This window comes from Scyliorhinus torazame, chromosome 7, assembly GCF_047496885.1.
Source record: "Scyliorhinus torazame isolate Kashiwa2021f chromosome 7, sScyTor2.1, whole genome shotgun sequence".
Taxonomy (NCBI): domain Eukaryota; kingdom Metazoa; phylum Chordata; class Chondrichthyes; order Carcharhiniformes; family Scyliorhinidae; genus Scyliorhinus; species Scyliorhinus torazame.
In genome coordinates this window covers 303,889,968-303,916,819 of record NC_092713.1, presented here as the reverse complement: position 1 = coordinate 303,916,819, position 26,852 = coordinate 303,889,968, and the positions used below count along the sequence as shown (strand labels likewise).

Below are 26,852 nucleotides of genomic sequence, written 5' to 3'. Positions count from 1 at the left end.
AGAAGCCCATGGTAGGGGTGCGCTCTGGGACCACCCTGTTGGTGGGACCAAAGATCCTGCAGGTGTGATCACCTGGAAAATCTCACCCATAATATCTTCCCATCGTTCGTCTGTTGGGCCTAACCTTATAGTAGCAACAGGAGCATGGACTGCAATCAGGAAACAAAGTACATGTGACCCACATACAACCCTCTAATGTACAGCTCCAAACAGGGAAACAATTCCTAATTCCTGGGCGGCACGGTAGCACAGTGGTGGGCACTTGTTGCTTCACAGCGCTTGTGTGTGGAGTCTGCGCCTTGTCCCTGTGTCTGCGTGGGTTTCCTCTGGGTGCTCCGGTTTCCTCCCACAAGCAAAGGCATGATGTTAGGTGAATTGGACATTCTGAATTCTCCCTCAGTGTACCCGAACAGGCGCTGGAGTGTGGCGACTAGGAGCTTTTCACAGAAACTTTATTGCAGTGTTAATGTAAGCCTACTTGTGACAATAAAGATTAAAAAGTTGTACAAGCAAGCGTATGCATCATACCAATGAAGCAATGCTATGCTCAAAACATGCAAACCACCTGAACTCGAGACATACAGAAGAAAAATAAATTGCTAAGTGGGAGACGTGGATTACAGCACAAGTTATACATTATTCAATTCAAATTTTGAACAATCCTACTCCAACCAGGCCTGTAAAAGAATCAACTGCCACCATGTGCTTGTAAAAATATGATGAAGCACGATCCCCTCATTTGTTGTTCAATCAAACCATTTTGGCACAACGTTCTGAATTATATATGCTTAGAAATGTCCCAAAGGTCTCCTATGATCTGACACTCTGCCTTTTAGGATTACCACAGGCAAAAAAAGAGAGTTAAATTCATTAGTTAAAAAAAAGTTAATTTAAGGGATGGGGATGTCGCTGGCAAGGCCATGAGAAAGGGAGAGGGTGTTGGGGGAGAGCAAGGAGTGGACCAGACCAGGATGTCACAGGGGTAAAGGTCCTTTTAGAATGTGGAAAGGTGAGAGGAAGGGATGAGGTGTTAGGTGGCATCATGCAGGAAGTGGTGAAAAGAGAAGTGCAGGGTCATAAGACCATAAGACATAGGAGCAGAATTAGGCTACTCGGCCCATCGAGTCTGCTCCGCCATTCAATCATGAACAAAGAAAAGTACAGCACAGGAACAGGCCCTTCGGCCCTCCAAGCCTGCGCTGACCATGCTATCCGCCTAAACGAAAATCTTCGACACTTCCGGGGTTCATATCCCTCTAATCCCATCCTATTCATGTATTTGTCAAGATGCCCCTTAAATGTCACTATCGTCCCTGCTTCCACCACCTCCTCCGGCAGCGAGTTCCAGGCACTCACTACCCTCTGTGTAAAAACAACTTACCACGTACATCTCCACTAAACCTTGCCCCTCGCACCTTAAACCAATGCCCCCTAGTAATTGACCCCTCTACCCTGGGAAAAAGTCGCTGACTATCCACTCTGTCTATGCCCCTCATAATTTTGTAGACCTCTATCAGGTCGCCCCTCAACCTCCTTCGTTCCAGTGAGAACAAACCAAGTTTATTCAACCTCTTCTCATAGCTAATGCCCTCCATACCAGGCAACATCCTGGTAAATCTCTTCTGCACCCTCTCTAAAGCCTCCACATCCTTCTGGTAGTGTGGCGACCAGAATTGAACACTATACTCCAAGTGTGGCCTAACTAAGGTTCAATAGAGCTGCAACATGACTTGCCTATTTTTATGCTCAATGCCCGGCCAATGAAGGCAAGCATGCCGTATGCCTTCTTGACTACCTTCTCCATCTGTGTTGCCCCTTTCAGTGACCTGTGGACCTGTACACCTAGATCTCTCTGACTGTCAATACGCTTGAGGGTTCTACCATTCACTGTATATTCCCTACCTGTATTAGACCTTCCAAAATGCATTCCCTCACATTTGTCAGGATTAAACTCCATCTGCCATCTCGCCGCCCAAGTCTCCAAACGATCTAAATCCTGCTGTATCATCTTGACAGTCCTCATGGCTATCCGCAATTCCACCAATCTTTGTGTCGTCCGCAAACTTACTAATTAGACCAGTTACATTTTCCTCCAAATCATTTATATATACTACGAACAGCAAAGGTCCCAGCACTGATCCCTGCGGAACACCACTAGTCACAGCCCTCCAATCAGAAAAGCACCCTTCCATTGCTACTCTCTGCCTTCTATGACCTAGCCAGTTCTGTATCCATCTTGCCAGCTCACCTCTGATCCCGTGTGACTTCACCTTTTGTACCAGTCTGCCATGAGGGACCTTCTCAAAAGCCTTGCTGAAGTCCATTTAGACAACATCCACTGTCCTACCTGCATCAATAATGCTTGAGAACTGAATGTGGAGGGTGGTGGGTGGAAGGTGCAGATCTTCATTGTTGTGAGGGAGAATCGGAGGGGTATGTGAAGCAGAATGGGAATGGTCCAAGACACTGTCAATTACTGTGGGAATATACTCAGTTGTGGAAGAAAGAAAGACATATTGGAAGCACAGGCAGAAAAGGGTTCCCTCATCAGAACAGGTGTGACGGAGATGGGGCAACTGGGAGAACTGAACAGTCCTTACAGATATCAGGGTGTGAGGAAGTGTAGCCAAGGTAGCCGTGGGAGTCAACAGTGAATATTGGTTGATAGTCTATCACTAGAAATAGAAGTCGAGGAAGGGAAAGGCTGGAAATGGATCATGTGAAGAGAGGGGTGGAAATCGGAGAAAAGAGGGCAACACTTTCCAATTCAGATTTCACCGATACAATCATCAATGCACCAGAAACAAAAAGGGAGAGGGCCCACAGTAGGATTGGAACAAAAAATGCTCCACATGTCCCACAAAAAGGGTTTCTACAGAACCACCCTTTATTTGGAGGAAATGAGTTCAGTCAGGTAGAAATTGTGGTGATGGATGGGACTGAATGGATCTCCATTCAAGGAAGAAGCAGAGAGCCCTCCTCAGCCATCCTTTTGGGGAATGGAGGTGTAGAGAAATTAAATGTTCATCGTGGGTAGGTAGTGGTCAGGGCTAGGAAACTGTTCAAAGTGACAAAGGACACAGAAGAGCCATGAATGCAGGTGGGAAAAGACTGGGCAAGAGAAAAAATAGAGTTAAGATAGGAAGAAATCAGTTAAGTGGGGCAGGAATGGGCTGAAACAGTAGGTCTGTCATATCAGTCCTTTTGGGGATCTTGGAGAGGGGATGGAAATGGGATGTTCACAGGTAGGGACTGTGGGGTGTGTGAAGGGAAGAGCAGAGGAGCTGAGACCAGTGATAATCATAAAAATAATTGATTTAGTTATTCAGAAATAACACCCTGCAAACTCATAGCATCCTCAGACTGTCTGTGGCCACAGTATTTATATGGCTGGTCCAGTTCAGTTGCTGGTCAACGGTAACCCCAGGATGTTGATAGAGAGAGAATCAGCAATGGTAATGCTATAGAATCTCTTGGATGCTCTGAATGTTACTTGCCACTTATCGGCCCAAGTCTGACTGTTGCCCAGATTTTGTTGCATATTGACACAGGCTGCTTCAGTATCTGGGGAGTCACGAATAGTGAAATCATGGATGAGCATCCTTACTTCTGATGATGGAATGAAGGGGTGGGTCACCGATGAAGCAGGTAAAGATGGTTGGGCCTCGGATACTACCTTGAGGAACTCCTGCAGCAATGCCCCAGGACTGACATAATTGACTTCCAACAACCACAACTACCTTTTGTGCTAGTTATGACTCCAACCTATGGAGAGTTGCACCCACCCCCCCAAATTCCCATTCACTTCAGTTTTGCTCAGGGCCTTTTGAAGCCACAGTCCATCAAATGCTGCCTCAATGTCAAGGACAGTCACTTCGACCTCACCTCGAGTTCAACTCCTTTGTCCATGTTTAGATCAAGCTAGTAAACAGGTCAGGAGCTGAGTGGCCCTGACAGGAGCCAAATTCAGCATCAATAAGCAGTAAGTGCCACTTGATAGCATTGTCAAGGATATTCAAACACATCAAAAAAACTCAGCCTCTCAGGACATCCCTAATAAGCGACTTCAAGAGACATCCCAAGCATAATTGGGCAACAGGATACCAACCACAGCACCAGACTTGGCCTAGTCCAGTACACTCTTGAGACAAAGGAGTCAATACCCCAAAGAGCCCCAGCACATGCCAGGACCCATCACCCAACCAGCCCTGCACCTTACTCACCAGAACAGGGCAACGTACCATCCCACCGACCAAACCAAGGCTTATAACAGCACACTGTTCATCCAGATGAAGAGAAGAACCCCCACCCCCAAGGCAGGAACTCCCGAGTAAACCCAAGAACATTAGACAGACTAGCGCTGTATGCCCTTGCAAGAAGGATATTAGGGGACAGAGCAGCGCTGCCTCAACAGAGACAAGTACTCTGCCTCCCATAGAAGACCGATAAGGACATTCAAGAAACCGATATACAAGATGACCCAGAGGAGGGTGCTTAACTCCCCCATCAAGCCTACCCCCAAACCAAAGAAGCGCCCAGACAATGCAAAGACATAGCATACAGACTCTCACTTCAACAAGTCAAACAGGGATAAACTGACCACACCTAGGGATGCGCCACCACTCACTTCCTCCTCCCCCAATAACCCTAAAAACACCAACCACAAAAGAGAATCAGAAAGAACCCAGTCCTCTCCAGGATACATGATCTGCAAAGGCCATCAAAGGAGACAAGTACAGATTCTCAATATTCAAAGCAACAAAAAAAAAGCAATATACAAAATGAAAACCCAATACAATTAGCTAAATCTGGGGGCTATCCTCAATCGAAGTGAGGACTAATCTAACCCTACCACCCACCACCACACCAACCATCCACCCCGCCGTGGCTACATTCATCTTCTTCATAAATGAGATAAGGGGTGTCTAAAATGCACTCCCTTCTGATGGATGCAAGGATTACAGCACAAACATTTGATAAGATGTGCACAAGCCACATATCACTTTACCAATTCAGTATAGTATTTGCTGTAACAAACGATCCTCACCCTCGTGCTCAAGCATCGTACTACCTTGTCAGGAGAAAAGACAACAATATGAAAACAACAGCAAAATCACAAGGGAATAAAGTCCAGGATTATTATGAACTGCAGGAAAATAACACCATCTATGTCACTTGGAAAGGCCAAGGCCATGACAGGATCGCCAAACACTCAAGGTCTCTCATAAGTTCCATCGAATGAAGTAGCTTCACCTTTGCCATGCCATCGCCCAGAAACCCAGGTCCCAGCCCGAGGGGATGATTCGATATGGCCAGCCACCTCTAACCTCGCAACAAGCATCATAGGCAGGACAACATAAGACCAATGGCCGGGGCCTCCACCTGACCCTAGGCTTCGAAGACCGGGTACAATGTGCTCAGTCAAATCTTCTCTCAAGGATACTTCGCAGTTCATTGAAGTGAGCACCAAAAAACTGCATCGTTTACAATGGCAATCATACAACACCATCAAGGCCTAGCCCCACTCACCAGCAAAACCGCCCTGCAAGGTGGACCCCACCCCAGCCATCCCAATCAAACAAGGATTCTCTCCGATTCAACACAACTTTTCACCACCAAACTCTGACCAGGATCATCCAGTGACATAAACAAAACATATATCCCAAAATAAAGATAATTACGGAATGTGCATTCGGATAAAGGATTAAAAGACGAGTGGAGGCAGAGCTCACAAAAACACAGCTGCTCTTGCGCTCACATCACCTGTGCCCCCCGTACATAATACACTCCAGAAAAGGCAGCTATTTATCTATTAAAAATACATGGTATTTTAATAAAAGCAAATTACTGCGGATGCTGGAATCTGAAACGAAAGAGAAAATGCTGGAAAATCTCAGCAGTATCTGTAGGGAGAGAAAAGAGCTAATGTTTCGAGTCCGATGATTCTTTGTCAAAGCTAACAGACAGAGAAAGTGGGAAATATTTATACTGTGGAGTGAGAATGAAAGATGAGTCACAGCCACAGAAACCCAGGGAAACCGGGTGCTAATGGCTACAGAAACCCAGGGAAACCGGGTGCTAATGGCTACAGAAACCCAGGGAAACCGGGTGCTAATGGTCACAGAAACCGAGGGGAAAGAGTGCTAATGGCAGTTCCCAGAGAACAAAAGATGTGAAAGGCCAAACAGCAGAGAAACTAACATCAGAGGGTGAACTATAGATGTAGGGGGAGGGGAAGGGGGAAGCAAAGAGGAGAAAGGGTAAAGAAAGGTGGCTAAGATTGAGGGGGGGGGGGGGGAAGAGGGGGAGTCAATATATATTAAGAAAGCCAAGAAAGAAAGAAATGGTAAAAGACAGTTAAAATGAAATGGGATGAAAACAAATGGGTCGAGGTGGGGTACAGCTAATAATCTGAAATTGTTGAATTCGATGTTGAGACTGGAAGGTTGTAACGTGCCTAATCGGAAGATGAGATGTTGTTCTTCCAGTTTCCGTTGAGCTTCACTGGAACATTGCAGCACGCCAAGGACAGACATGTGGGCATGGGAGCAGGGTCTTTTGTTAAAATGGCAAGCAACGGGAAGGTCAGGGTCCTGAATGCGCACAGACCAAAGGTGCTCAGCAAAGCGATCACCCAGTCTGCGTTTTGTCTCTCCGATATAGAGGAGACCACATTGGGAGCAACAAATGCAATAGACCAAATTGGAACTGATGCAAGTGAAACACTGCTTAACCTGGAATGAGTGTTTAGGTCCTGGGATGTTAAGCATGGAAGAGGTAAAGGGGCAGGTGTTACACCTTCTGCGAGTGCATGGGAAGGTACTGGGTGTGGTGGAGGAGTGGACTAGATTATCTCGGAGAGAACGGTCTCTGCGGAATGTTGACAGAGGGAGTGAAGGAAGATGTGCTTGGTGGTGGCATTACGCTGGACTTGGCAAAAATGGCGGAGGATACGGAGGCTGGTGAGATGAAATGTGAGAACGAGGGGGGCTCTTGGTATTTTAATGTATTTCTAAACCACAACCGTCATTGTGCAAAATTGCAAATAAAAAGTAACAATATTAGTATAGTGATACATTGGGAAATGTGGAGGTACAAAGATCTATCTGGATGTCCTTGTACACCAGTCAATGAATGTGTAGAAGTAGGTGCATCAAGCAATTTGGAAGGTAAATGGTATGTTGGCCTTCATTGCAAGAGGATTTCAGTTTAGAAGTAGGGATGTCTTACTACAGTTATACTGGGCCTTGGTGAGACCACGAGTATTGCGGTTTTGCTCTCCCTGCCTAAGAAAGGATATATTTGCATTAAGGGAGTGGGGCAGAGGTGCACTAGGCTTATTCCAGGATTAGCACAGTAAGAAGTCGTACGACACCAGGTTTGAGTCCAACAGGTTTGTTTCCAACAGGTGGTTAAAGTTGGACTTTAACCTGGTGTTGTAAGACTTCTTACTGTGCTCACCACAGTTCAACGCCGGCATCTCCACATTATGTATACCAGGGTTGGCAGGGGTGTCCTATGAAGAGAAATTGGTTCAACTGGGTCTGTACTTACGCAAGTTTAGAAGGATGAGAGGAGATCTGATTGAAACAGAGCTGGACAGACTAGATGTAGGGAAGATTTTTTTCCCTGGTTGGGGAATCTATAACCAGGGGACACAGTTTCAGGTTTAGGTCTGAGATGAGGATAATGTTTCTTCACTCAAAGGGTAGTGAACTTGTGGAATTCTCTACCACAGAAGGCTGTGGACACTAACTCACTGAATATATTCAAGAAAGAGATGGATTTTTAAAAGATTTTAATGGCATCAAGGGGTATGGGGAGAAAGTAGGAATATGGCATTGAGATAGAGGATCAACCATGATCATATTAAATGGCGGAGCAGGCTCAAAGGGTCGAATAGCCTACTCCTAGTTTCTATGATGGTTGTTGTAGCTAATGTGTACCACAGTACAACTTCTCTTTCAAATAAACCATTCTGGGGCTCAAACAAAATAATGCCATTTAGTTTCCAGCCAAAACATGCAGGAATGCTAATTTAATTCCAATAGTTACTTGCAAGGATAAAAAGTTCACATTGACAATATGCACATAGAACACATCTATGATATCTGCAGCCTGGATTTAATTTATAAATGCATAAGAAAAAGTGCAGGTCATATTGGGGTTTCATGATTGCGCTGAAACTAATAATACACTATCTTGGGGAAATATTTATGTGAAACCACTTTTTAATTAAAATGAGCTCTATAGAAGGAAACCCAATAATGATTCTTAACCTTGCTGTTTCGAAGGATGATATATTGATATATTTTGCCTTTCAGTCCAGTCTCCAATCAAACCCAGGTGCTTGGATGAAAACAACATGGAGGAGGACAAATGCAAGAAACGTAATATCCCGTGCAAACATCCGAGCTAGTATGACTGTGACATCAATTAAGAAGCCAGTTAATGCATGGTAAATGTTCAAAAATGTAAAGACTAACCTGAAATTTGGGAACACAAAAATGCATTTTAGCATAAATTTGGTTAAAGAAAGCAGAGTGTTACATTGAGCGTGATTTAATTAAATGGGAACAAAATCCAATAAGGAGCGCGATTAGCCACGTGTTTCCCGGCGCTCATAATGCCGAGAAGCACAACGCTATTAAACGTCATTCAGGTTAGATAGGGGATCTAAGCAGGAAACGCACGGCCGCACATAGCCGTGTGCACTAAGGAACTCTACTCGCCAAAACACCTCAGTGTAAGTGAGAGATCAGGATGCCATTTTTAAATGCCGTCCTGATCTCTGGAGCCCCCAAAGTGACCCCCGACTCCGCCCCCCCCCCCCCAAGCCCAAGTCCCCAACTCACGATGAGGGTCCCCCCGCGGCAAATACTGGCGCAGGGCACCCCCTAGCCCGATCACTGCCGCATAGAAAATGCAAGCTTGGCAGTTCCAACCTGGTACCCTGGCAGTGCCCCTGTAAGTCTGTAAGTGGACAGAGCCACCTGGGCATCTTGGCAGTGCCAGGCTGGCACCTAAGTGGCACTGTCAGGCATAGTGCCCCCAGCAGTGCCAGGGTACCACCCTTCCAAAAGAGCATGCACTTGGGGGCCTCCGATCCCCTGCAACCCCCCCACTATCCAAGTGCCATTCTGTCTCATCCTTGTGTATGGAAACCAGTACTGAACAGCACTTGCCTGAGGTCTGCAAGGCAAAGAGGATAGATCGGGTGCCTCGAGAAACTGCATAATTCAGTGAGCCTAGCTGTCTTGCTCTAATAAAGATTTGCCAAAAGTGATCCTGCCCACAATGGGCAGGATTTATATTGCATCGTCTCGCGAGATCACATTAGATCTCATGAGGGGGTGAAAGCCAGGTAGATGCCAGAGTTGGGTGAATGGTTTGCACCTTCTGTGCTGCCGTGGCATGTCATTTGCCCACCCATTGTCTGGTTCTAGCTATAATTTCTATGTAGTAATTTGGCTAATACTTGTCTTTCTAGGAAAGATGGTGCCTTGGGAACACAGGAGTTACAGGGAAAAAAAGGTACATCTCATTGGTCTTTGACGATTCAGATATCCCATTGATATGCAGAAATGCAGTTGCTGACTGCCCATATTGATCAATCTCTGTTAAGAAGCCGACAGCAGCTCCAGACAGGATGCCAGTATTGGAAAAATATGGGAACCAGAGGTTCAAAAAGTCACCTGATCCTCCAAAGCACACTATACTCACCATGTCATGTCTCACTCCTATACAGCCTGAAATTTTATTTCCTGAAATAAATTTAATTTGTAATAACCATTAAAAGACTTATCATTTCTGTAGCACACTATACTTCCTGTCCTGATGGCTTTCCAAGCTTTTACAGCTGAGGAGGTACCTTTTGAAGTACAGTCACTTGGAATTAGGAATCATGATGGCTAAGTTCCCACAAACAGGAATTTATTAATGACCAGATAAATATTGGCTCAGACCACCAGAAAGAACTCCACACCTCTTCTTCAGAAAATACGATTTTTAATGTCATCTTGGAGAGAAAATCTCAGTTGAACATCTCATCAGCATGTCCAGCAGTGCAGTGCTCCCTCAATATTGCGTTGGGGTATTAGTCTAGATTTGCGCTCAACTCACTCTCGAGCAAGACTTGAAGAGTGCTACTATCACTCTAACATGGTGGCCATCTTTGTTTGATTATGTATGCTGGTTTATTGATTCAGGCAGGTTTATTCCTGGGCTGTTGTCAAACCTTTCTTAACAAAACACTTAATAGCCTCATAATATGGCGAAGGTTAGGTCTTCTGATGAAAGTGTAAGCACTTTGGGTACAACAGGTGCAGAGGCTGTGGGCAATCTAATCCAAAACAGTGAAACATGACACACAAGAAACTAACCTTAATCTCAAACATCAGCAACAGCTGAGAGCAAGCACAAATGCTGCAACACATTACGCCTTTTGCAACAGCACTAATAGGAGTTACAATACAATCTTGGTATTGAAAACTGGGGTTTCAACTTTGCAGCAATGCAAAAACATTTGGTAAATTATTTTAAAACTTTTGAGTACAAAGTTAATCTTTGTGAATCAGCTAACCTCTCATACTCATCCTCTCAATCTTATTGTGCCCTGGTTTATAAACCTTAGCCCTTTCATAGAAATGTAGAAAATATGAACAGGTGGATGCCATGCAGCCCTTTTGAGCCTGCTTTGCCATTCATTATGATCATGTCTGGTCATCCAATTCAGTAACTTGTTCCCATTTCCCCCCATATCTTTTGATCCACTTAGCCAAAGAAATCAATATCTAACTCCTTCCTGAAAGAAAACAATGTTTTGGCCTCAACTGCTTTTCGTAGGAGAGAATCCCACAGGCTCACCACCTCTCTGGGTGAAGAAATTTCTCCTAATTTCAGTCCTAAAAATGGTTTATCCCATATCTTAGACTGTGACCCCTGGTTCTACACCCGCCATCAGGAACATCCTTCCTGCATCAACCTAATAATCCTGTCAGAATTTCATAGAGATTTCTCCCCACCCCCCTTCTAAACTCCAGTGAATATAATCCTAACTAACTCAATCTCTCCTCGTAAATCAGTACATCCCTACTCCTGTACTCGAATCCTCTCACTGTGAAGCCAACAAACCATTTTCTTTCTTCACCACCAGCAGGCTTACTTTCAGCGACTCGTGTACAAGGAAACCCAGGTCTCGCTGCACATTCCCCTCTCTCAATCAATAGGCATTAAGATAATAATCTGCCTTCCTGTTTTTGCTGCCAAAACAGCAAACTTCATATTTATCCACATTATACTGCATCTGCCATGCATTTGCCCACTCACTCAATTTGTCTAAATCACACTGAAGCATCACTGCATCCTCCCCACAGCTCACTCTCTCACCCAGCTTTGCATCATCTGCAAATTTGGAGATTACATTTAGCTCCCTTATCTAAATCATTTATATAATCATCTTAAATCTCAATTTAAAACAAAGAGGGCAAAAAACAAACCAACCAATGTCAGTCGAGCAATTTGAACCAAATGTGAATTACCGTTGAGGTTTTGGAGAACAAGAAAAAACTTTATGTAAAGGGCTCACTGAACTGCCTTTAAGAGCTTTAATTTTAGAAAAGACCCAAAGGGACAATTGTTGTGTTCTAATATTAGATATTTCAATGCCATCTGGAAGGTGACAAACTGAGCTCTGGGTAGCATTTAAGCAAATTGCACAAAGGTCCTCTTCTCCCTAATGAGATGGGGCAGATAGTCTGTGGTTTATGCAAAGCTTATTTCCAAAAATCAATCAGGGAGAAAATCAATAAGAGCATAGAACCAAACCATAAAGCAACCACTGGGCAGGGCTGGTGTGTTGCAAAGCAGAAACACAAGGAGTCACATAAGAGTAACAAGAGGTTCTCAAATCTCAATTTTAACCCATCTCTTTCTTTTCTTCATTTGTCAATGTTCCCTGCTTGTATTAACAGTATTTTCTAATTTCAGATTTTCAACATTTCTTATCTAAAGGTTATGAATTCCACCCTCATAGTTTAATATGCAAGACAAAGCTCTGTTCTGTGCCACACAAATAAAATGGAGGCAATCATTCTAATTTGCTTTTTAATTACCCTCCCTCTGTGTTCCTCTCTCTTTGCTACTTCATTGCTCTCTACAGGGTTATTACTTTCTATTTGCCGGTGTATTCCAATCTCACAATGAATTCCCACATTCCCTCCTGAATTATCACCTGTTCGCCCCTCTCGCTCGGCTGGTTTAATCCACTCCCATTTAAGACCGGTTGAGTCCATCTCATTCACACCCTCTGCCAGCTAAATCTCTTCATACTCTGCTGTCTTAATCCGCTCTTCCAGTTTAATTACTACCCCCACTCCCCATCACCGCTGTGTTAATATCCCCCTCCCCTCTCTCGGCTGGGTTAATCGCCGCCCCCCACCCCAAGATTGGTTAATCTCCTCACTCTCCCATCTGAGTAAATCCCGCGCTCTCTCGGCTGGGTTAATCCCCCTCCCGGGTGGGTTAATCCCCCCGCTCTCTCTCGGTTGGGTTAAGCCCCTCCACTCCCTCTCGGTTGGGTTAATCCCCCCCGCTCCCACTCGGCTGGGTTAATCCCCCCCGCTCTCGGATGGGTTAATCCCCCCGCACTCTCTCGGCTGGGTTAATCCCCCCCACTCCCTCTCGGCTGGGTTAATCCCCCCCGCTCCCTCTCTGCTGGGTTAATCCCACTGCTGTGCTGGGTTAATCCCACCGCTCCCTCTCAGCTGGGTTCACCCCCTCCCGCTCCCTCTCGGCTGGGTTAATCGCCCCAGCTCCCTCTCGACTGGGTTAATACCCCCCCCCTCCCTCTCGGCTGGGTTAATCCCCCCTGCTCCCTCTCGGCTGGGTTAATCCCACTGCTCTCTCTCGGCTAAATTAATCCCACTGCTCACTCTCGTTCTCGGCTGGGTTAATCCCCCTTCTCGGCTGGGTTAATTCCCCCGCTCTCTGTCTCGGCTGGGTTAATCCCTCCGCTCGCTCTCGGCTGGGTTAATCCCCCGCTCTCCCTCAACGGGGTTAATCCCACCGCCCCCTCTTGGCTGAGTTAATCCCCCGCTCCCTCTCGGCAGGGTCAATCCCACCGCTCCCTCTCGGCTGGGTTAATCCCCCCCCATATCTCTCGGCTGGGTTAATCCCCCTGCTATCTCTCGGCTGAGTTAATCCCCCGCTCTCTCTCGGCTGGGTTAATCTCTCCCGCTCACTCTCGGCTGGGTTAATCTCACCGCTTTCTCTCAGCTGAATTATTCCACCGCTCACTTTCGTTCTCGGCTGGGTTAATCCCCCCCCCTTGCTCTCTCGGCTGAAGTAATCCCACCGTTCCCTCTCGGCTGTGTTCATCTACCACCCTCTTTCTCTGCTGTGTTCATCTACCACCCTCTCTCTCTGCTGTGTTCATCTACCACCCTCTCTCTCTGCTGTGTTCATCTACCACCCTCGCTGTGGTGTTCATCTACCACCCTCTCTCTCTGCTGTGTTCATCTACCACCCTCTTTCTCTGCTGTGTTCATCTACCACCCTCTCTCTCTGCTGTATTCATCTACCACCCTCTCTCTCTGCGGTGTTCATCTACCACCCTCTCTCTCTGCTGTGTTCATCTACCACCCTCTCTCTCTCTGCTGTGTTCATCTACCACCCTCTCTCTCTGTGGTGTTCATCTACCACCCTCTCTCTCTGTGGTGTTCATCTACCACCCTCTCTCTCTGTGGTGTTCATCTACCACCCTCTCTCTCTGCGGTGTTCATCTACCACCCTCTCTCTCTGAGGTGTTCATCTACCACCCTCTCTCTCTGCGGTATTCATCTACCACCCTCTCTCTCTGCTGTGTTCATCTGTCACCTCTCTCTGCGGTGTTCATCTACCACCCTCTCTCTCTGTGGTGTTCATCTACCACCCTCTCTCTCTGCGGTGTTCATCTACCACCTTCTCTCTCTGCGGTGTTCATCTACCACCCTTCTCTCTGCGGTGTTCATCTACCACCCTCTCTCTCTGCTGTGTTCATCTGTTACCTCTCTCTGCGGTGTTCATGTACCACCCTCTCTTTCTGTGGTATTCATCTACCACCCTCTCGCTCTGTGGTGTTCATCTACCACCCTCTCTCTCTGCGGTGTTCATCTACCACCCTCTCTCTCTGCGGTGTTCATCTACCACCCTCTCTCTCTGCGGTGTTCATCTACCACCCTCTCTCTCTGCTGTGTTCATCTGTCACCTCTCTCTGCGGTGTTCATCTCCCACCCTCTCTCTCTGCGGTGTTCATCTGTCACCCTCTCTCTCTCTGCGGTGTTCATCTACCACCCTCTCTCTCTGTGGTGTTCATCTACCACCTTCTCTCTCTGCGGTGTTCATCTGTCACCCTCTCTGCAGTGTTCATCTACCACCCTCTCTCTCTGCTGTGTTCATCTACCACCCTCTTTCTCTGCTGTGTTCATCTACCACCCTCTCTCTCTGTGGTGTTCATCTACCACCCTCTCTCTCTGCGGTATTCATCTACCACCCTCTCTCTCTGTGGTGTTCATCTACCACCCTCTCTCTCTCTGCTGTGTTCATCTACCACCCTCTCTCTATGTTGTGTTCATCTGTCACCCTCTCTCTCTGCTGTGTTCATCTACCACCCTCTCTCTCTGTTGTGTTCATCTGTCACCCTCTCTCTCTGCGGTGTTCATCTGTCACCCTCTCTCTCTGCGGTGTTCATCTGTCACCCTCTCTCTCTGCGGTGTTCATCTGTCACCCTCTCTCTCTGCGGTGTTCATCTGTCACCCTCTCTCTCTGCGGTGTTCATCTGTCACCCTCTCTCTCTGCGGTGTTCATCTGTCACCCTCTCTCTCTGCGGTGTTCATCTGTCACCCTCTCTCTCTGTGGTGTTCATCTACCACCCTCTCTCTCTGCTGCGTTAATCTACCACCCTCTCTCTCTGCTGCGTTCATCTACCACCCTCTCTCTCTGTGGTGTTCATCTACCACCCTCTCTCTCTGCTGTGTTCATCTGTCACCTCTCTCTGCGGTGTTCATCTCCCACCCTCTCTCTCTGCGGTGTTCATTCCCCGCACCCCCCCCCCCCCCCCCCTCTCCCCTCTCCCCACACATTGTTTGATTCCTGCCTCTCTGCTGGTTTAGTCCCCATCCCTGCTAGATTAATCCCCCTCCTTGTCGATGAGATGCCGGGTCCCAGTACTATCAACCCCACACCCTCTGTCCACCCACCCTCAGTATGTATTACCTTTGTGGGACATGGTAATTGGCTTCTCGTCCGACACGTTGTGATAAATGACCACAGCCGCCGCCTTCTGGGCGGCCGCCCGCAGGATCTTCTGTTTGAAGGTGCAGTTGCCCCGGTTCAGCAGCGCGATCCAGCGCCGGGTGTCGGGCGGCACGGCGAAGCGGGTGTGCGGGTCGCAGCCCTGCAGGTTGCGCTGGGTACCGGGCACCCAGGCGGGCACCAGCACCGTGCCGCCCTCCACCCCTTCCTTGGGGGACTCCCGGCCGTAGCGGCCGTCCTCGCCGCGGCCCGGCACCGGGACGCGCTGCCCGCTGGCCCGATCCACGTACGACACCTTCACGGCGGCGACCACCAGCTCGCCCTTGACGCTGTCGTGATCCGGGAGCTCGGTCTGGGCCCGACCCCCGGCGGGGAACAGTAGCAGCAACAAGTAGGCGGCCGAGTAGGCGGCGGGCACCAGGGGTGGCGGGCCCGCGCGAGACGCCCGCCTCATCCTCCAGCACGCGTTCAACCGCCGCATATGCTTCCCCCAAGTAACGAAAAACGGTCTTTTCTCGCTCCTCCGGCTAAAACCGGCACCGGTTCACCTCAGCACTTTTGCTTCCACCTCCAATGGGGCATTTTCAATAGACCCAAGCGGTCGGTCACGATCGGTTTTTCATTCCCGCCGCGTGTCCGTTAAAAACATCCGCCTCAGCTTTTGACAGCCGAGCGCCGGCGGAAAGGGCGCATGCGCGGAATAGGCTCCTCTTCTCTCTCCCCCATCCGAGCATGCGCAGTCCGGCCTCGCCCACCTGCCGAGAGCGCGCAGCCCCACCCCTTCTATTAGAGCATGCGCAGCCCGGTCTCGCTCCACCCGAAAGCGCCCAGTCCCACCCCTTCTATTAGAGCATGCGCAACCCGGCCTCGCCCACCTGGCCAGCGCACCCAGCCCCACCCCTTCTATTTGAGCATACGCAGCCCAGCCCCACCCCCACCTCGATCCCATCCCACGCCCTCTGTTGCGCCACGCATGCGTGCCCCTGCCCTCCCTGGGAGCAGATGAGCTGGGTCCCCCCCTCCCCCCAAATGTTGTGCAGTTGTTCCCTTAGATCTGGACAAGCAACACCCACTTGCATTTATATAACGCCTTTAAATACAACTTGTACACCACCATTACCATAATAACATGTCCCAGGCATTTCACAGGAGCAGCATACAACATTTCTGCCTCTCCCTGCGGTGCTAACTTCTCCTTCTCCCTACAGATGGATTATTCATCTCCGCTGGTTCAGTCCCCCTCCTTGTCAATGAGATGCCGGGTCCCGGTACCATCAACCCCGCCGGCACAGTGGTTATTAGCACTGCTGCCTCACAGCTCCACGGACCCAGGTTCAATTCCGGCCTCGGGTAACTGTGGAATTTACACGTTCTCGTGTCTGCGTGGGTTTCCTCCAGGTGCTCTGGTTTCCTCCCACAGCCCAAAGATGTTAGGTGGCGTTACAGTCATAGGGAGTGGGCCGGGGTAGGGTGCTCTTTCAGAGGGTTGGAGCAGAATTGATGGGCTGAACAGCCTCCCTCCGCACTGCAGCGATTCTATGAAAATGTGACACCCTCAGCCTCAAAAGGTGTTTTTAGGTCAAATGGCCAAAACATTGGTCAAAGGGTTTTAAAAGAGTGCCCGAAAGAAGGAGAGAGAGGCGGGGGGGGTTTGGGAAAGTTCCAGACTTTAATTTAAGGACAAATCAACTGAGGATGTAGTCACCAATGGTGGAATTATTGAAAGCGGGGGTGCCCAAGTGGTCGGAATTAGAAGAGTGCAGGAGGGCGGGGGGCGGGGGGGGGGGGGGGGGGGACAGGTTAGCGGAGATTACAGAGATCGGGAGGGATGATGCCCTGGAAGTATCTGAAAATTCGGGATGAGAATTTTGAAATCAAGGCATTGCTTGCCCAAGAGCCAATGTACATCAGCGAGCACGGGTGTGAATTGGAATCCGTGCATTTTCAGGCACAGGCAGCAGAGTTTGATCTCAAATTTATGGAGGGTAGAATGTGGGAATGTCAGCTCGAGAGGTGACAAAGGCATGGATGAGGATTTCAACAGCAAATGATCTGGGAAAGGGCCACAAAGTAAGGAAATATCAAAGAGGTGCAAATAGGCAGTCTTAGTGATGGCACAGATTTGAGGTTGGAAGCTCATCCTGGAGTCCAATGTGACACAACATTGTGAACAAACTAGCTTAAGCTCAAACAATTGTTGGTGGGAGGGATGGAGTCATAGGAAATAGAGTTTGAAGGGGGTACTGCAAACAATAGCTTCAGTCTTCCCGATATTAAATTGGAAGACATTTCTGCTCACCAAGTACTTGATATTGGATAAGCAACCTGATAGTTTAGCAACTGTGGGGGAGTCAAGAGAGGGAGTCAATGGTGAGGTAGAGCTGTTACTGAGGCACTGCTGCACTGTCAGAGGGTCAGTACTGAGGGAGTGCTACCTGTCAGAGGGGCAGTACGAAGGAGTGCTGCACTGTCAGAGGGTCAGTACTGAGGGAGTGCTGCACTGTCAGAGGGTCACTACTGCGGGAGTGCTGCACTGTCAGACAGTCAGTAGTACTGTGGGAGTGCTGCACTGCCAGAGGGGCTGTACTGAGGGAATGCTGCACTGTCAGAGCGGCAGTACTGCGGGAGGGCTACGCTATCAGAGTGGCAGTACTGTGGGAACAGTTGCACTGTTAGAACAGCAGGACTAAGGGAGTGCTGCATTGTCAGCTGCAGTACAGTGGGAGGGTTACACTGTCAGAGGGGCAGTACTGTGGGAGGGCTACACTATCAGAGGGCCAGTATAAGGGAGTGCTGCACTGTTGGAGGGGCAGTACTGAGGGAATGCTGCACTGTCGGAGAGGCAGTACTGAGGGAGTGCTCTGCTGTCGGAGAGGCAGTACTGAGGGAGGAAGTGGTCGAGTAAGGGAACCGTGGTTTACTAAAGCAGTCAAAACACTTGTCAAGAGGAAGAAGGAGGCTTATGTAAAGATGAGACATTAAGGTTCAGTTAGGGCGCTCGAGAGTTACAAGTTAGCTAGGAAGGACCTAAAGAGAGAGCTAAGAAGAGCCAGGAGGGGACATGAGAAGTCTTTGGCAGGTATGATCAAGGATAACCCTAAAGCTTTCGATAGATATGTCAGGAATAAACGAATGACTAGGGTAAGAGTAGGGCCAGTCAAGGACAGTAGTGGGAAGTTGTGCGTGGAGTCCGAGGAGATAGGAGAGGTGTTAAATGAATATTTCTCGTCAGTATTCACACAGGAAAAAGCCAATGTTGTCGAGGAGAATACTGCGATTCAGGCTATTAGACTAGATAGGCTTGAGGTTCATAAGGAGGAGGTGTCAGCAATTCTGGAAAGTGTGAAAATAGATAAGTCCCCTGGGCCGGATGGGATTTATCCTAGGATTCTCTGGGAAGCTGGGGAGGAGATTGATGAGCCTTTGGCTTTGATCTTTAAGTCATCTTTGTCTACAGGAATACTGCCAGAAGACTGGAGGATAGCCAATGTTGTCCCCTTGTTCAAGAACTCAATAAGGTTTGTGAGGCACGACCTACCCTTCACAAAACCGTGTTGACTATCTCTAATCAAATTATTCCTTTCCAGATGATTATACATCCTATCTCTTATAAATCTTTCCAAGATTTTGCCCACAACAGAAGTAAGGCTCACTGGTCTATAGTTACTGGGGTTGTCTCTAGAATCATAGAATTTACAGTGCAGAAGGAGGCCATTCGGCCCATCGAGTTTGCACCGGCTCTTGGAAAGAGCACCCTACCCAAGGTCCACACCTCCACCCTATCCCCATAACCCAGTAAGCCCACCCAACACTAAGGGCAATTTTGGACACTCAGGGCAATTTATCATGGCCAATCCACCTAACCTGCACATCTTCACAGGTCGGCGCAACATCGAGGGCCGAAGGGCCTGTACTGCGCTGTAATGTTCTATGTATCTATGAGGCAGTGCTGCACTGCGGAAGGGGCATTACTGAGGGAGTGCTGCAATGTTGAAGGGGCAGTACTGAGGTCAGAGCGGCAGTATTGAGGGTGTATTGTACTGACTGAGGAACAATACTGAGCGAGGGTTTTACTGTCTGAGCTGTCAACTTTCCGAATAATCTTTAAACCAAGGTCCCATGTGCCTCCTGAGATCTTGCACCACAGTTTTGATTAAGAATAGGGAATTCTCCCCAATGTCCTGGTCTAATATTTATACCTCAACTAACATCAGTGAAACACTCAGATTATTTGATCATTAGATCATTGTACTGTCTGCTCCCTCTAGTGATCAACAGAGAAACTGCAACATCTGGTGGAGGCCTGAGATTAAACTTGCACTTGCGAATATCAATGCTTACCGTATTAATATAGGATTAAATTGCTCAGATTAACATCTTAATTATATCACCCATCAAAAGGCTGGGAACAGTAGATATGTTACTTAACTCGTAATCCTGAGGCCTTGACTTAATGCTCCAGAGTTGTTTGAATTCCACCAGAGAATTTTAATTCAGTTAATTAAAACTCTAAAATAAAAAGCTGATATCTGTATTTGTGGCCATGAAACTACTGACTTGTCGGGAAAAATCCACCTGGTTCACTCAAGTCCTTCAGGGCAGAATAACTGCCTGGTCTGGCCTACATGTGACTCCAGATCCACAGCAATGTGGTTAACTAACTGCCCTCTGAAATGCCCTAACAAAGCTTATGAAAATGCCTAATAAGAATGAAACCACCAGGCTCTGAACATGTAACAGGCACATGCTGCCCAGTTAAGCTCAAAGTCTTCCTCACATACATCTGGGGACTTGTTTGGGAATCTATGGATTCTATGGAACTGTCTCAAGCAACTCCCTGACACAGTCATGCTGAGAGAATCAAACCCATCAGCCAACGTCCTGGACTTCTTCATCGTTGTCCTAGGGCATGCCCTGTCCCACCAACAGGACAGATCCACCATAGGGGGCGGCACAGTAGGAGGCAGTCAGGAGGGGGTGGCTTTCAGCCTGTTCACCTGGCTCGTATAATTTAATTTGCGAAGCCGGGCCCAAATTCGGGCAAACTGCGCCCCTAAAGATCTAAAAGGGGAACCCATAAAATGAAATGGCAACACCCGCTCATTGACACGTCTCCCTGGTTGAGTTACCAGGAAACACTCACTTTTCTCTCAATTCAATTTATAACCCAAAAAGCCTCAAATCGCTTCCGCAGTGCCATGCTATCACCCCTTGTGGGGATCGGATCCATTGTTTACAAAAGAAAAATCCACCTACCCGCCACATCTTCTGGATTGTGGCGGTGAGACCCACGCAGACACGGGGAGAATGTGCAAACTCCACACGGACAGTGACCCAGGGCTGGGATCGAACCGGGAACCTCAGCGCCGCGAGGCAGCAGTGCTAACCACTGCGCCACCATACCGCCCTATACAATCACTAGCCTCAGGTGCCTTATTTAATAACCAAATCCTTGCCACAAACCAAATATCCCCATTCTACCTTATCAAAGGCCTTCTCAGCATCCAAAGCCACAATGATCTCCTGCTCCCTCCCTTCCGCCAGGGACAATACCACATTCAAAAGTCACCCCACATTGGATGACAAGCGGCTACCCTTCACAAACTCCACCTGGCCTTCCCAATAATCTGCAGGAGACACCCCTCCAATATCAGCACTGGCACGTTCGCCAATTTCTTAGCATCTACATTTAATAGCGAAATTGGACGGTATGACCCACACTCCATCGGGTACTTATCCTTCTTTAGCGGAACTGAAATGGACACCATTGTCTCTGGAGGAGATCCCCTCTGGGTCCTCAAACATCTCCACCAGCAGCGGCACCAGTCGATCAGCAAATCTGTTATAAAACTCCACCAGGAACCCATCCGACCCCAGAGCTTTAACCATCTGCATTCGCACAATTGCTGTTCTGACTCCTCCACCCCCAGCAGCCCCTCCATCCTCTCCTGATCCTCCCCGTCAACCTTGGGACGCTCCAAAGACTTCAACATGTCCTCCTCCTCCTCCGGCAGCTCCAACCTTTATAGAGTCTTATAGGACGCCTCAAACGGCCCATTAACCTTATCCAGAACCGACACTAACCGAGCAACCGAGTCCTGAACCCCTACAATCTCCTGGGAGGCCGCCTGCCACCTCAGCTGACCAGCTAACTGCCTACTGGCCTTCTCCCCATAATTGCCCATGACCCCCGTCGAGTGCTGCAACTACCAAACTGCCTTCTCTGTGGTTAGCAGATCAAATTGCATCTGCAACTTTGTTCTACTAACCAGAAGCTCTGCCATCCACCTGCAGGATCTCATCCACCAACCACTGGAGTTCCTCCCTCATCTCCATAGCCTTCTGTGCTTTGTGCAAAATTATCTCCTCTCGCAGTACCACCTTCAGGACCTCCCACAGCACCGACGGTGACAACTCGGAAGTGATGACTGGAGAAAACATTAGATTTATTTCCTTATATACTTACACCTTCTACTCCCCAAAAGGTGTATTTATGTCCCAGTAATCTCTTATTTAAGGGATTAGTTCCGCACCCCCCCCACCCTCACCTGGGTAGATCATACTCAGGTGAGGCCACAGGAAATCTGAGGTTCCAGATCCCTGGGCCTCCTGTAGGGTTATAACAGAGGGGGATCAAGGCAAACAAAAATATAGGTACATACACAATTACTACCACAGACCCCGTCCCCACCACCAACCAAGTCCCATGCCAACCAACCAAGTCCCATGCCAGCACATTCAGTTCGGCCCAAGTCCGTCAGCCTTGATAAATGTCTCCGCTTCCTCCGCCATCTCGACAAAATGATCTTCAGCCTCGTGTGTAACACTCAGCTTTGCTGGGTGCACCATGCCAAACTGCACACCACCGGGTCCGCTGACTTTGCCCTGTTAAAAGCTGCCCACCTTCTTGCCAATTCTGCTGCAATGACTTGACAGATGCGGATACTGCTGCCTTCCCACCACACATCCCGATTGTCCTTGGCCCACTTTAGAACTCACTCCTTCGACCGATAGTTGTGGAAACGCAGCATCACTGCGCCCCCCCACTCCCCACCGAGGCCTTGCCCGAAGCGACCAGTGGGCCCAATTTAGCTCAATGGAGGGACCCTGATCCTCCTCCCTCATCAACTTCCTAAACACCGACTCAAAGTGTTCAGTTGGCCTCAGATCCTCCATCCTCTCAGCCAGCCCCATGATCCTAAGGTTCTGTGTGGCCTCGACCTATTTTTCAGATCGTCGACCTTCACCTTCAGGCCCTTGTTTCACTCCTCCACCCTCCGCAGCTCAGCATCTAACGAGGTCGACTGATCTCTGTCTCGCCTCCTCCACCCCTTTGAACACCTTGCCATGCTGCCGCACTGTCACCGACGTCTTTTCCACCGTCTCCTTTATCGGTACCAGGACCTCATCCACCGACTTCCTGAGGGCCTCCACTATTTTCCTCCGGTGCCTCTTTGAAATGCTTGCCAAAGGGTTTGTCAAATTCGACAGCCATGACCTCTGCCAGCTTGTCTACCATGACAGGTCTGGCTCCACACGATGACCTTGTCTCCGCCATCGTATATCCCCCTGGGCTCCGCTCCTTGCTCAGCTCCTCCGACGGACTACTGCTCCCACCTTTCTTAATTATATTCTTTCTTGTGCCTTTTGACATCCTCGCACCAAATACTCTTGGATGGGACGAGTCTGACCACCAGTTACCCCCGGAAACCGGGTGAAAAGGACCAAAAAATCAACGTCTCTGGCAGAAGCGACCTATGTGCGACCTCCTTCGACGTGTCACCACTGGAAGTCCCAATGCTGCATTATTGAAGAGGTGGTGATGAGGAAAACTGCACAGTGTGGTCAGCTCCGGGATCATGTGCACTTTTGGATAAGCAATACTGAAGCAGTGCTGCACTGTCAGAGGGTCAGTACTGAGGGAGAGCTGCACTGTCAGAGGGGCAGTACTGAGGGAGTGCTGCACTGTCAGAGGGTCAGTACTGAGGGAGTGCTGCACTGTCAGAGGGTCAGTACTGAGGGAGTGCTGCACTGTCAGAGGGTCAGTACTGAGGGAGTGCTGCACAGTCCCAGGGTCAGTACTGAGGGAGTGCCGTTCTGTCAGAGGGTCAGTACTGAGGGAGTGCTGCACTGTCAGAGGGTCAATACTGAGGGAGCGCTGCACTGTCAGAGGGTCAGTACTGAGGGAGTACTGCACTGTCAGAGGGGCAGTACTGAGGGAGTGCTGCACAGTTTGAGGGTCAGTACTGAGGGAGTGCTGCACTGTCAGAGGGTCAGTACTGAGGGAGTGCTGCACTGTCAGAGGGTCAGTACTGAGGGAGTGCCGCACTGTCAGAGGGTCAGTTCTGAGGGAGTGCTGCACTGTCAGAGGGTCAATACTGTGGGAGTGCTGCACAGTCCGAGGGTCAGTACTGAGGGAGTGCTGCACTGTCAGAGGATCAATACTGAGAGAGTGCTGCACTGTCAGAGGGTCAGTACTGAGGGAGTGCTGCACTGTCAAAGGGGCAGTACTGAGGGAGTGCTGCACTGTCAGAGGGGCAGTGCTGAGGGAGTGTTGCTCTGTCAGAGGGTCAGTGCTGAGGGAGTGCTGCACTGTCAGAGGGTCAGTACTGAGGGAGTGCTGCACTGTCAGAGGGGCAGTGCTGAGGGAGTGTTGCACTGTCAGAGGGTCAGTACTGAGGGAGTGCTGCACTGTCAGAGGGTCAGTACTGAGGGAGTGCGGCACTGTCAGAGGGTCAGTACTGAGGGAGTGCTGCACTGTCAGAGGGTCAGTACTGAGGGAGTGCTGCACTGTCAGAGGGTCAGTACTGAGGGAGTGCTGCACTGTCAGAGGGTCAGTACTGAAGGAGTGCTGCACTGTCAGAGGGTCAGTACTGAGGGAGTGCTGCACTGTCAGAGGGTCAGTACTGAGGGAGTGCTGCACAGTCCAAGGGTCAGTACTGAGGGAGTGCCGCACTGTCAGAGGGTCAGTACTGAGGGAGTGCTGCACTGTCAGAGGGTCAATACTGAGGGAGCGCTGCACTGTCAGAGGGTCAGTACTGAGGGAGTGCTGCACTGTCATAGGGGCAGTACTGAGGGAGTGCTGCACAGTCCGAGGGTCAGTACTGAGGGAGTGCTGCACTGTCAGAGGATCTATACTGAGAGAGTGCTGCACTGTCAGAGGGTCAGTACTGAGGGAGTGCTGCACTGTCAGAGGGTCAGTACTGAGGGAGTGCTGCACTGTCAGAGGGTCAGTACTGAAAGAGTGCGGCACTGTCAGAGGGTCAGTGCTGAGGGAGTGTTGCACCGTCAGAGGGTCAGTACTGAGGGAGTGCTGCACTGTCAGAGGGTCAGTACTGAGGGAGTGCTGCACTGTCAGAGGGTCAGTACTGAGGGAGTGCGGCACTGTCAGAGGGTCAGTACTGAGGGAGTGCGGCACTGTCAGAGGGGCGGTACTGAGGGAGTGCTGCACTGTCAGAGGGGCAGTACTGAGGGAGTGCTGCACTGTCAAAGGGGCAGTACTGAGGGAGTGCAGCACTGTCAGAGGGGCAGCACTGAGGGAGTGCTGAACTGTCAGAGGGGCAGTGCTGAGGGAGTGTTGCACTGTCAGAGGGTCAGTACTGAAGGAGTGCTGCACTGTCAGAGGGTCAGTACTGAGGGAGTGTTGCACTGTCAGAGGGTCAGTACTGACGGAGTGCGGCACTGTCAGAGGCTCAGTACTGAGGGAGTGCTGCACTGTCAGAGGGTCAGTACTGAGGGAGTGCTGCACTGTCAGAGGGTCAGTACTGAGGGAGTGCGGCACTGTCAGAGGGTCAGTACTGAGGGAGTGCGGCACTGTCAGAGGGTCGGTACTGAGGGAGTGCTGCACTGTCAGAGGGTCAGTGCTGAGGGAGTGCTGCATTGTCAGAGGGGCAGTGCTGAGGGAATGCTGCACTGTCAGAGAGTCAGTACTGAGGGAGTGCTGCACTGTCAGAGGGACAGTACTGAGGGAGTGCTGCACTGTCAGAGGGTCAGTACTGAGGGAGTGCTGCACTGTCAGAGGGGCAGTACTGAGGGAGTGCTGCACTGTCAGAGGGTCAGTACTGAGGGAGTGCCGCACTGTCAGAGGGTCAGTACTGAGGGACTGCTGTACTGTCAAAGGTGTCAGACTAAAGTTCAAAAGTACTTATTTGACTTGGTGAAGTGTTTTGATCATCAAACAATACTTTAGAAATATAAATTATTTCCTTCTTCGTAACTTTTAATTTTTTTGGTCAACTCTTTGGAACATTTAAAGTGGTATCTGAATGGATACCCTGGATGGCTACTCAATTTACAGAAGAAAAACGTTGCTATTTGTGTGGCTGGAAGCACTGCATTGTGAGGACAATCTGAAGACATGGGTCCTATTTCAGTTTTTCTTCAAGCATTTATATAACACGGAAGTTATTTTAAAATCTTTAGCATTTGAAGACACCATGTAGTTTTAAATTGCTGGACTTCCGATTCCTCGTCTTATTCCAACAAAGTCAGAAAGTACAAACCCATCGATTTGCAGTTTGTTTTAATATTATAGTAAAATCTGATATGGAAATCAATATGAAAATCACTGTTTATTCAGAGCGAAGTCCTTAGCAATGAACTGTAACTACAGATTATAGAAAAGCTTGTCATTTGCTTAATACCTTTTAATACTAAGAAAATTGCTATCGATTGTGTGAACTTCTCTAATTGAAAGGCATTATCAATCTTTCAGGAAAGTTACACCGTGAGCAAATAGCAATCTCAAATCTGTAGAGTAATTAATTGATGGAGATAACTTACTATCTGCACAGCACAAATGACATAGATACATGTTGAAAATTAGATCGATTCCCGGAAAATGGAATATCAGAAGGCGCACACCAACAACTGGTTATTTAACCCTCCTTCTGTATCCCAAATGCATGTAACCTGACCCATTAAACCTCCTCCCACAGCCCATATATCCTACCCCTAACATAGACTCCAACCACCCTATTTAAGTCCTCCCACAGCCCATGTACACTTGGCCTTGACATGGATTCTACCACCCATTTAATCTTCTGAAGGAAAGGTCTGTCCAAGCACCCCATGATTCCCAAGGGTAATTGAGCAAAATAATATTCATCCATTTTCACATCTCCACTATTCAATCCGGGCCTGCAGCCCTCCAAAGACAACTTCAGCATTGCAACCGTTTCCCTACTCCAAACCCAACCTACTGCATGTGAGGTACATTCTTCCACACATCAGTTCTGACCCTTAAAGCCATCAATCTTGATCCCACCCATAATTTTCCCTCTTGTAAATTGTGCTCACCTCTCAATTTAAAAGTAAGAAGAGTATCTTTTTAAAAATTAATTTATGGGGACGTGGGAGTCGCTGGCTAGGGCAGCATTTATTGCCCATCCCTAGTTGCCCTTCAGAAGGTGGTGGCGAGTTCCCTTCTTGATCCGCTGCAGTCCTTGAGGTGTAGGTCATAGGTTCAGGGGCATAGACAGAGTGGATAGTCAGAGGCTTTTCCCCAGGGTAGAGGGGTCAATTACTAGGGGGCATAGGTTTAAGGTGCGAGGGGCAAGGTT

The 26,852-nt window shown here is 48.8% G+C and overlaps 1 protein-coding gene across 3 annotated transcripts in view; it reads right to left on the bottom strand.

The window, feature by feature from the left end:
• Positions 1–15,994, bottom strand: part of rnf130 (ring finger protein 130) — a 282,069-nt gene extending 266,075 nt beyond the window's left edge. For 2 of the 3 annotated variants that reach the window (XM_072512681.1, XM_072512682.1), the window contains exon 1: positions 15,253–15,993. In XM_072512681.1, the coding sequence (XP_072368782.1) occupies positions 15,253–15,772 (520 nt within the window). In that variant the 5' untranslated portion in view covers positions 15,773–15,993. Of the gene's footprint in view, positions 1–15,252 lie in introns of all 3 variants that reach the window. The other variant, XM_072512683.1, reaches the window with a different exon arrangement.
• Positions 15,995–26,852: the final 10,858 nt, after the last annotated feature.